The 11,880-nt window shown below is 48.0% G+C and overlaps 1 protein-coding gene across 1 annotated transcript; it reads right to left on the bottom strand.

The window, feature by feature from the left end:
* Positions 1-429: 429 nt before the first annotated feature.
* On the bottom strand, positions 430-10,926 carry LOC137890240 (protein O-mannosyl-transferase TMEM260-like; the record flags this gene model as incomplete). Its single annotated transcript, XM_068734401.1, has 13 exons — positions 430-2,093; positions 2,256-2,340; positions 2,618-2,671; positions 3,639-3,815; positions 4,426-4,565; positions 5,221-5,392; positions 7,106-7,278; positions 7,382-7,490; positions 8,557-8,643; positions 10,043-10,083; positions 10,202-10,381; positions 10,503-10,616; positions 10,735-10,926. Coding segments are annotated over 13 exons (1,785 nt in total), but the record flags the coding sequence as incomplete, so codon positions are not given.
* Between the last annotated feature and the right edge of the window lie 954 nt (positions 10,927-11,880).

Genomic DNA, 11,880 nt, shown 5'->3' with positions numbered 1-11,880 from the left:
CTCCTCGTCCTCCTCCCCCCCCTTGCTCCTCTCTCGCTGCATCCCTCCCCTCTCCCTGGCTGGGCTCACAGCTCTTATCTCCTCAGACGCCCCACATTCCAGCGTTGCCGTGGCTCCCTGCCTGCATCCCCCGGTCACGGCGATTCCACGGGTTCCCACAATCCTCGGCAGCTTGCTGATTTAGGGTGGGCAACTGACTCTCGGAGACAGGGGAGAGGAGAGGAACAGAGGGGTTAGGGAAAGACAGGGTGAGAGGGGATGAGAGGGTGGGAGACAAGAGAGGGATGAAACAGGCGAGGACAGGGAGAAAGTAAAGTAAAAATAACGCTTTGGATTGTAAAAACAAACGGGAATATGTACGTGAGGTTAAAGTCAATATTCATATACCGTATATCAGGCTTCTTCTACCGTGGAAAAAGTAGTCAAAAATGTAATAAAGCAAACAATCTTTATTGAAATATTTGAATCTGTAGAAAAGCAGAGTGACAGATTTTCCTCTTTCTATGAGAAACCAAACCATCTGTGCTACAGCAGGTCGAATCTCATCATCCAGCCAGCTGACAGCCGCTAGCCAGGCCTGCGAACAGAGAGGGAAGATTACATTCTGAGGAAATGTACCAGCATTTACAAAAAAAAAACAGTGCAACTGAGGTCTTGGACCCTGAAAACGCTTCAAAGACATGTGACTCTGGTCCGCTCGCTGCGTCTCCGTGCTACGTTGTTCCTCCAACAACCTTCACAGGGATAACAGTCACGTGAGTCGGGGGGGGGGGGGGGGTGTCTGATGGTCTTCGTGCATCTATAGAGTTTGCATGATTTTGCGCTTGTATGATGATCAAAGTAATTTGCCGATCAGTTTATTGACTATATTTGTACGGAGTTCCGGCAGGGAAAAGGCTTGGGTGGAGATTTAAGCATAAAACACACACACACACACACACACACACACACACACACACACACACACACACACACACACACACACACACACACACACACACACACACACACCTCTAAAAGGGTCCCTGGCATTGTGACATTTCATATAAATCCACGAGGGATTACAGCCCTCACGTTAGGAGGCAAGAGAGGACAAAAAAAAAACACCCATCGAATCCATTAGTTTTTAAACATTTAAAGGACCATCTAAGATAGACTGATGTGAGGATAGAGGCGTGGGTGGGTGGGTAGTGCTGGTTATGCGGAGTGAGGACCGTGTGGTACAGCACAAGTCTGCCCTAGATTAAACAGTCGCTCTAATCCCCCATTTCTGCCCCCAAATTGGTTTTCCCTCAATCTCGGCCTCGCCGTCCTAATGTGAGAAAAAGAGAAGTAGAGCAGTGGCTGAGGCAAAAAATAATCAGCACGTTAAAAGCTGTGAGAGCAGAAGAGGAGAGGAGAGAAGAAAAAAAAAGAGCGAGATATATAACGATAAAGCAATGGAACGGGTGATTTTAAGGGGAGCAGGCGCAGCTTGATTGGGGTCAGTCGAGGCTTCCTGAAGTCAAGCTCTGTCTCTGGTCAGCTGTGAACGTTGATCAAATGAAGCATTGCTGAGTGGTAGTTGTCTGTCCTTGGTGCAGAGTTCTGCTTGATATCTAAGTCCCAGTGCGTCTGCATCACCGTTCACTCTAACTCCCAACTCATAAGTCCGATTTTGGCCAAAAACTTGAACTAAACATCCTTCTAGCCTTCTGGAGCACCACCTTCAAACCACGAGGAAAGGTACATTGGCTCCAGACTCCGTCCCCAGTGCCCTTGCACATCGGCCGGGCTGGTGGCGCACTCTCAGCGGGCCGGGCCAGCTCCATGTCCTGTCTCTCCGGGTCTTGTCACGGGGTCTGCCTCCAGCTCTGGCGGAGCTCGTCCCTCTCCTTGAGCAGGTCGGCGACGGCAGAGCGTATGGCAGCCGTCTGGGGGTCCGTGGGCTCCTTCTCCAAGTAGAGGCTGAAGTGCTCGGCGCTGCAGGTCAGCAGGCCGTCTGGACTGTAGCCCCGGTGACCCGATCGCAGCAGCCTCTCGCAGGCCAGCGCCAAGTTCTTGTCCCAGTTTGGAGGGTAGTCCGAGTGGGCCTCCACAATCTCCTTATACAGCTGCCCAGCAAACACACACACACACACACACACACACACACACAATAACAGATGTTACATAAAAAAAAAAGCCCCTGAATATGTTACACTTTGCACTTAAATGTGCCCCGTTGTGGTAAAGGAGAGTGTTGTTTGAGTGTTGTGTGCCGAGGTCAGACTCACAGTGTAGGACAGCTCAAACAGGCGAGCTTTCCCCTCTCCCTGCATCCTCTCTGCCAGGTCAAACAGAAAGAAAGCCGTCTTCATCCTGAAACAAAGCACGCAGGCTCAGGGCTAAGTGCTGGATGGATGAGCCATGCAGATCCACGCTCACAGACGCACCACTCCAATGGAGTGATTTATGTAGATGGCGCCACCGAACAGAATGTACATGTAGATGCTCTACCACACAAGACTGGGTTTATGGAGATGTCCTAGCGGGCTAGTATGCATCGTGACGCAGCTTCTTTTTTTTTTTTTTTTTAACCTCTTTAAAAGATGAAACCGATGCGTAAAAAAAAAAAAAAAAAAAAAGTTGTCTGTACCTGGCTTGCCACATCTCCTCGTTAGCGACACACTCCCAGGACGCAGGATGGAAACTGCTCGCATGTGAAAATAAAAAAATAACATTTTTATATGTAAACAGCTTCTGGCTTGTGCACAGTTCCACTAACTATAAATGATTATTTATGTGAATATATTGTTCCACTCGACTGTGCAGGTTTTGATACACTAAATATCAATCTTTGCTGCATAAACATTAAATGACTGAGCAACAATACCAGCGAGCACATTAGACATGGAGTAAAACCACATCTCCCCCCCCCCCCCTTTTTTTTTTTTTTTTCACTTTGTTGACTGTAAACACTTGACCTCTTCTTCAAAAGAATATTTTAGCGGGGTTCCCGAGCTAATATTTGGCTTGTGGGCGTCGGCGGACACGCTTGTCGCGAGGGTGCGGGAAATAATGTCACAGTATTCAGTCGTGGATATCTGAGTGAATGAAGGGCTGCTGGCGACGGCAAACAGAATACGGAGCTTTGACTAATTCCACTTTTGACACAGTTATTGACAAAATGCAATGAGAAAGTCATTATTTTTCATCTCCAGTCTCATTTCCGAATGCTGAGGGCCTAATGTAACTTGCTCTGGTTGAATTCACAAAGACCTGGATCACAGCGCCGAGAACAGAGGACGACCTCGCTGAGGCAAGCTCTGTGGAGTCTATTTGGAAGAGTGATTGAGAAGACCACAGAGAGACAGGGGGGGGGGGGGGGGGGGGGGGATATAGACGGTGAGGACTCATTTTTTATCTTTCTGAGTGTCATTGAAACATCGTGAATCGTTTGAACAATATGCACGAGGATTCTCCGAGTATTTCCTGGAAATGACATCCTCTTAAACGACACCGACTTGCTGCTGTCTTCACAAACGCATACTGTGGAGCTAAACGGTGTTCAAACCCAAAACCTTAAAGCTACTTAAGAGGACTTAAGAGACTGAAAAAGAGAAAAAAAAACTCTAAACCCTTACCTGTTGGGGAGATGTTAATGATTGTGTACGCACCTGTTGTGTGGCTCACTCCAGTTGTAGATGTTGCGAGTTCGCCGGGCCCACCTTTCAGGGTGAAACTGCCTCTGAACTGGCACCAGGTAGTCACAGACCCCCAGGGGCCAACGAGAGAAACTGTGTTCCCAGCTTGGGTCTCCTTCAGGTAGCCCAATGCAGGCAACCACATGCCTCCTGCAGAAAAACATCAAGACTCCCTTGGGTTATTATCCAGGTATAAACACCACTCTTTCCCCAGGTAAGAGAAACACCATGCAGTCAGACCTTCCCTCACACCCCAACACTTTCTAGCTTCCCCTCCGGTCACCAGAGACTCGGGCCTTGAGGCTTAATCCAACAGGTCAGTGTTGCCCCCACGGAGAGGCTGGCACGTTGGCCTGGCAAACACTGCCCCCTGGTGGGCTCGGTATTAACAGGTCTCCAGCCAGTTTCTGTGTCTAAACTCCTCTTGGAGGAGAGAGTGAGTGATGAGAGCAGGGAGCAGCGATGAGTCCACCGGAGACCGTTTCACCAAATCAAGTAGATTAGTCGACTTCTGTAGTTCATCAAACTCCTTTTATGGCCTCAACAGTTCTACGGATTTATCTCCTCCCTGCACTCATCCCACTGATCTCTACCTCATTAGATCACCCACTTGTTCATTCGGGCCATTGTTGCCCTCCCGATTCACTCTCTCTCTCTCTCTCTCTCTCTCTCTCTCTCTCTCTCTCCATTCTACCCTCGTCTATTTATCTGCTCAGACCACCCTTTGATTCTCTCTCTCGGCTCTGTCCCTGTGACTCACTGTGTGTTGTGGGACAGAAACTGCTCCAGGCTGAAGGTGTCTCTCTCCTCGGGGTGGACCGGGTCCCACCAGCGGCCAGGAAAGTGCACCCCGGGGTGGTGTTGCGCCAGCTTGGCCACATACCAAGCGTACGTCATCATCTAGAGTGAAGAAGGAGGACCACCAGTTCAACTCTGCGCGTCGCTATGATTAGCAGCGTGAGATTCATTTAAAGAAAAGAGCTTATTGACTATTTCAGTGGCTTTTACTTTTAATTTGAGATTTTCAAAGGGTTTTTATTTTCTTACTGAAGAGTCTAAAGTTGGAGGATCGTGTTTTCACTAAAGCCCTTTATGATTGCTGAGGAGATATATACGAACGCATGATGTACTAATGACTACAAACTCAAAAGGCTTCCTGACGTCTGGCTGTAATTTATTGTATTTTTTTTTTATATGAATTTTAAACAGTTATGAGGTAAATTGCCATTTTGTCCAAAGACATAGTTTTCCAAACAAATCTCCACTTTAATGTTATTTTTTTTACATACAGAAATCATCCTTATCTGAATTCTATCTTTCTTACTTGACAACCAAAAGAGACCGAAGCAAGAACCTTCAAATTTCAACATAATGCAATAATAACTTTGAAGTATTCCTGTTTTCGCTACGTTTGTAATACTAATTTAACCACCCGAGTTGATTTTTGGTTCTGCAATTGAACTATTCTTACTTTAGATTTGTATCAAACATCAAAACGTCCGTGAGAACATTTCAAACAAAAGACAAAGACGGGCGGAGAAATCACAGCTCTGACCTCCTGGTCCACCAGACGTACGTCGGGCCGCACGCCCTGGCAGTAGTACAAGTAGCGCAGCGAGTTTCCGGGCAGATCTCCTCTCGTCAGGATGATCGAGTCCGCCGGCACGGAGGCCAGAAGCTCCCTGCCGAACCTCTCGACCACACCGTTTCTGCTCTGGTCGCACTCCCTTAGGATCATCAGCGCGCACACACACACACACACACACACACACACACACACACACACACACACACACACACACACACACACACACACACACACACACACACACACACACACACCATCACACTGTATGACATCATCAAAACACAAGTTGTGTTTACTTTGAATTTAAGAATCGTGTCGAGTGCATCCTTTACCCGTTTGGAAGTGTGCGATATGTGTACGACTGTGTGTCTGTGGGTGTTTGTAGGTACGCTTTCAAGGTGCTCTGAGGGTAAGTTGTCAGTGCCCCCCCGCCCCTTCGCCTCTGCACAGTGTTCTGGCTGCCTATCGAATCGTGGGGGAGACAGGTGTGATGGGTCTGACAGCACAGGCCACGCTCTCCCCCTTGATCAAAGCCGCTCAGTGATGGCTGTCTGGCACTCCCCGGCACTACGCCTGGTGTAATCTGCCTTCTCGGACAGCTAACATCTCAGACTGAGCCCCGTGAGTGGAATCTATGTGCTAACCGTGCCTCTCTTTTAGCCCCTACCATGGGGTGAGCAGAGGAAAACCTGACATGTGGAGTTCAGACCTGCGCTACGAAGCTCAGAGGAGAAGCAAATCAGGTTGACTCAGGGAAAACTTATGCATGGGGATTTCAGAAGGAACTAGAATGAGAAGGAGAGTTTTTATTTCACTTGAACTTTACTCATCAGAAGTGTTGAAAAGAAACTTAGGACACATTTTGGCTCTAGTGTAGTTATTGCAACGGGGATGCTGTAAAGAGAAGCTGATTCCACAGGTAGATGCACACAGATTGTACCGAATCTGACAACCAAACAAAACTCTACAACAAGAGCATCTTCACACGAGCAGAGCTTGAACTCACTAACGTCATGAAGAAGTGCAATGCAGCTAAAATGACCTGAGACCATGTTGTGTGTAAGTTCACCGTTGTGCTGTGATCACAACCTTTGCTGTTGTACAAAACCGTCTCGTGTCTTTAACCCTAAAAGAAAATGGTCTTTTACGGAGGAAAACATCTGAGGAAACATCTTCACCAACTTGAAGACACACAAAAAACATACATTTGACACCAAAATGCGCAGTATTAAGAAAAAGCACTGCAAGAAGACGCGTTAGCCTGTTGCTTATTATTAGTTATTAATTCATAGCACCATAGGACAAAGTGATCTAACTAGTATTAGTATCCCCCAATGGAGATTAGTTAATTGAAGGATCGCCAGCTCAGGTTACCTAATTGATAAACAAATTGAGCAAAGGGATGAAATGTTATGAGTGATGTCAGCAAAAACCTTCCGGTAATTTAACTTTCTTGTCCCTATTACAGGTTCTGAAAGTAACTATTAAATAGTCAGCTAACATCAGGTTAACCTGTTTTATCATTTAATTGTGTTTAGTTTGTCTTCTTATTTGAATTGGCAGTTGAATAATAAGCAAAAGGCTAACAGGCTAGGCTAACTGCGGATCTGTAGCATCTGAATCAGGGGATCAGTGTGAAAATAAGTCAAATAGCTTGATTCATTTGATGTGTTGCGTCTATTTGCAGTGCGTTGAGCTCTTAGGGCCGTCGTAAAAAAGGACTTTTAGTCCTAAACCAACATAAATCATGTCATCAAAACATGTAATATCGTTGATATTTATGGGGCAATAATGTACGTTTTCATCGCACCCAACGGGAAGTTAGTTACTGCGACTCGAGTGCCGCGCTCACCTGTGATTGGTGTGCACCATATGTGCCAGCAGAGCCACGGTGAGGACCCAGCCTGTGGTCTTCCACAACCCCCCACAGCCCAGCCTCCTCTCCAGCTCGGCGTGCGTCCGGCTCAAGCCGAGGCCTGCCAGCACACACACTGCAGCGTCGCTCTGGAGCCAGAAACGCTCCACCTGCAGGAAGTGAGCGGACAGACGCGTGTGCGCCAGTGTTTGCAGACGCACCGACCTCGACTTAGAAAGGGTGTAAAACGGAGCTGAAAGTCTTATAGCTCACCACTCCAAGCAGTAGAGGTCTGCTGATGTCCAGGTTGGCTCTCCAAGCGAAAAACAGCGAGTAGACCAGCAGCATGGCGGCAAACAGCCAGGACACCGAGCGGCACGCCCTGAGATAAGACAGGGCACTAGATTCTCATTTTCATTATCGCTTCATGAGTTTTGTTTCTGTATACTCTCAGACTGCCGTTTCCACAGCCTAACATATGATAATTGTCCCTTTATTAATAGGTCCGTCAAAACATTAATGCGGGGATGGAGATCACAAGCCTGAGAGCAAACGTATGCTCCAGCCCGCTAAGAGGTGCATGATTGATTTTCTAATGCAGACTGGAGTCATAATGAGCCGGTGCCAACCCGCTGAATCACACAGTCATTACAGTACAGCTGTAAAATGTACTTACGCACTAAAAAGAAGAACACGTTCGCCTTGTGGCAAAAACAAATCATCGTCTGAACTTCAAGCCAGAGGAGGTTACTCTTCCTCCCAACAAATTGATCTGATGGGTTCCACTGGCCACTAACACATACTGACAAGATTTGTTTTATTTTGTAATAAAATGTTCTGATGTTGTTCCAAACAATAAAGTCCCACTCCATAGTTCAACATTAGGTAAATCAGCATTTGCACGGCTTCCTTTTGGCATCCTATGAAATGACCTTGCTCTTTTTCATCTCTGTGTGTGTGTGTGTGTGTGTGTGTGTGTGTGTGTGTGTGTGTGTGTGTGTGTGTGTGTGTGCAGCCAAGTTTATCAGAGTGCCCCCCCCAGGAGAGGGGGGAAGCGGGGGAAGTGGGGGGGGTGGCCGGTGCACTAGAGAGCCCGAGGCTTCGCTAGGCTTTATCAGCTCCACCCCACAGACCCCAGAAAAAGGCACTGCTGTAATGAATGACTGGATCTCACTGCCACACACAGATAAATACAAGCAGCGATTTACTTAGAAAATCCCAAAAATACACAACAACCTCTCTTGATTTGAATGCGGAGCGTTGCGACATCTTGACAGTTAGGTGCCTCGGTGGCTTTTTGTATTCTCCTTTTCTAAGATCAGCATTTTGTCAGTAGTTTTGTTCCCCGTCTTTCACTGCAGGGGATTAGGTTTTCGGTTGAAGTGGCTGCTGGGATGCGTCTGACAAGAGTTTGGTGTTTTTGTATGCCGGCGTCTCACTCATCCTACCTGTCCCGGGAGGAGAGGAGGAGGCCTATTCCTGCTAGCACCAGAGTGGGAATTGAAAGGTCTTCCAGGCAGTGGTCCAACTGGGCCCTGCGCGCACACACACACGCACACGCACACGCACACGCGCACACACACACACACACACACACACACACACACACACACACACACACACACACACACACACACAAACATACATATGACTTACAGTATATGACGGACACCAAAGACAAGCTCTATTACCCTCGCCGCTACTGAACTCAAGGACACTAATTATCAAATGCCCTCCATCCCCTGTCAAAACAAACTCCTTGGACTGTTTGCTCCTTCATCCAATCGGATTGACAGATAGGAATGATTGTGTCATCCACCCCCCCGCTGCCCCGTCCTCTCCTCACAGTGCCTGTCAGTCACAGAGCGCTTGCTCAGAGCAGAGAGATAGTTTCCTGCCTCTTCCTTAATACCCATCTCTATTTGACAGCTTATTGAGTCTCTATATCTCCCAATGTACACTATGTGTGAATGTGCTCACCAGCGCGTGTTTGTGTGTGTGTGTGTGTGTGTGTGTCAGCTTCTCCAGTGGGTTTACGTCTCCAGTGCGACATGGCTGTCATGTTCGCCTCTCTTCCCCATCTTGAAGGTGTGCTTGTCCATCAAGCAGCAGGGGTGATGGGAAGGGGTGGGTGCCTGACAGAGAAGGGGTGTGTGTGTGTGTGTGTGTGTGTGTGTGTGTGTGTGTGTGTGTGTGTGGGGGGGGGGGGGGGGGCTGGTAGTGGGGGGTCTTAAGACGCACATGCACCCACATCCCGTCAGCTGGAGAAAGATACCAGGAGTGGGATGACTGCGGTGGTGGTGGAAGCAGGGAGCAGGGGAGGGAATTGGGTGGAGGAGGTGTGTGTGTGTGGAGGGGGGGGGGGTGTTGCTGGAGTGGAAAAATACAATTTCTCCAGCTCTATTGCAGTGTCTGTCATCACAGCTTGTCACGCTTAAACACCAGAGCTGAGTGATCATTTCAAACTGCTGGAGAAACAGAACACAGCGATTTGGCCCTCTAAGCAGGTTCAGTTCTGCTTTGATGGGAGAGAGTGGAATGGGAAGAACAAAAGCTGCTGGGGAGAAGAGAGAGAGGGGGGGGGAGAGAGAGAGAGAGAGAGAGAGAGAGAGAGATGATTCTGGGCTCTCAGAACAGATTGGAGTGTCTGTGGTAAAACACCAGACCCAGCACAAAAGAGCGGTCGGGTCCTCAGTCTGTAGTTCCATGTGTGTCCTCACTGTCCTAAAACTTAGGACGGGTTAAATGCAGAAGCTGAATTTCGCTACATTATACTGTTTATGCGATGATGTAATAAAGTTGTTGTTTTTTTAAATCAAGTCCCTCTCCAGTTAACCAGTTCAATTCAATTTAAAATATGTGATAAATAGTTGCGTTTGTAGTATTTGCAATGTGGGAACAATTAACGAAAAAAAAGGACCAAAAAAAACTCACTTTAGCACTGAGGTCAGGTTTACAGAGCTGTCCGTCTTTGCCTGAAAAGAAAATAAAAATTGGTACACAAGGTGAAATGTGACAAGAGTACATGTACGAACTAATATATCTATAGTGTGTTGGTTTTAGTTTTATTATAGCGGGGCAAGCTGCACGTACCAGACTGAAGGTGCCGTATTCGGCCCTCAGCAGGTGAGTTAGCAGGCCTGACAGCGTGGTCTGGTCCCCCCAGCTCCAGCGGGCTGTGTTGCGGTAGGACGAGATGGGCAGGTAGACGTACGGCAGGAAGCCGGCTAAGAAACACGCCCCCAGAGACACCAGGCCCCGCAAAGTCAGCTCCTGTGGATATTGTTTGGAGAGAAATGTTCAAAATGTTCTTATATTCTCCAAAATGAAATGGGAAAACTGACCCACAGCATTTAGACTCTGTTCTAAGTGAGCTTACATAAAGAGAACTTACCCTGAGAGAGTAAAGTCGGTGAAGCACCCAGGGAACGATGACCAGTACATACAGCACCAGGGTGTGCTGGTTACAGAGCCCCAAGCCACAGCATAGCGCCCCCCAGTGTGCAATCTGACAGGGTCAAGCATTTCAGTTACGCCACTGTGAGTTCAAACCTGAAGTCATCATTGTAAGGAGCGATCAGAGGAAACTGAAAAGACGGGTCCACGAAGCCGGGCGGAAGATTTACCTTCCGCCTCCGAGCGGCGTCGTCGGCACGGTGGAAGCTGGCGGTGGAGAAGAAGAGCAGACCGACAAAAAGGTTGTTGAGGGCGAAGACCTCCGCCACCATGGACCACTGCCAGCTCAGCCTGGACACAGCGAAGAGCCCTCCAGCCAGCACGGCTCCGGGACCGGGGCCCGCCAACCTGACACACACAGAGAGAGAGAGGAGATCAGTATCATGTTATTATATTAGTATTTTATTTGATCCAAGTCACACTTTTCTGACACAAAACAACAAAGTCAGCAGCTTTATCCAAAAAAAAATGTGTATTTTTGCCGTATCAAAAGCCACCACTTCCCCCAGGACTAATGTTGGGGACCCATTGTAATCTTCCCTTCACCCAAGTTTGCTTCTCGGACAAGGCCTTGAAAAACACCCGGTGAATTGGGCCATTCGCACATCATGAGGACTCCCTCCCCAGCAGCCGGTTGATCTCGAGCAGACCGGCACAGAAACCGCAGCGGCAGAGATAGTTCTTTATCCTCAGCTTCTTAAATATAATGTGTGCACAAAAGTTTCCCCCCTTCCTCCTCTCCTGTACTGTCTCCATCTCCTTTGCGGTAATTGAAGCAAACTTGGGATAATCTGTCATACGCTAAGACCCACCACTTACTAAAATGAGAGACAGAGAGAGGGAGGACAGAGAGAGAGAGGGAGAGAGAGAGAGAGGGGCGACAAATGATGGGGAGAAGGGAAAGAAAAGAAAAATAGTGCAGAGAAGAGTGCGTTAAAGGGGTGAGACAGTGTGCGGGATAAAGGATGAAATATAGAAAAGGGAAGAAAAAAGTTCAAGAGAGAAGAGGGGGGGGGAAAGAGAAAGGAGAAAAAAAAAAGAAAAAAAAAGCAGCCCAGTCCCCGGCATGCTGGCTCTGAAATATGAGCAGGCTCGACAATTAGGGAAGTCAGGCAGTATGGCCCTTTCCGCCATTGTGTGGAGTGGCTTAGAGTCCCTCATCAGCCTATCAGCTAACTGACAGGCAGAGAGCTGCTCTATTCAGCACCGCAGATACAAGCTGCAGGCCAAACGGCTGCCAGGTCCCTTATGACCCCACAATCCCTTGCCGGTGACAGCTTCAAGCTCCATAGCAAATTAGGCGCTCTCACATTACA

Source organism: Cebidichthys violaceus, unplaced genomic scaffold (genome assembly GCF_023349555.1).
Source record: "Cebidichthys violaceus isolate CVI_PGR_0920_01 unplaced genomic scaffold, fCebVio1.0.p SCAF_638, whole genome shotgun sequence".
NCBI lineage: Eukaryota > Metazoa > Chordata > Actinopteri > Perciformes > Stichaeidae > Cebidichthys > Cebidichthys violaceus.
This window is presented reverse-complemented; position numbering and strand designations above follow the sequence as displayed.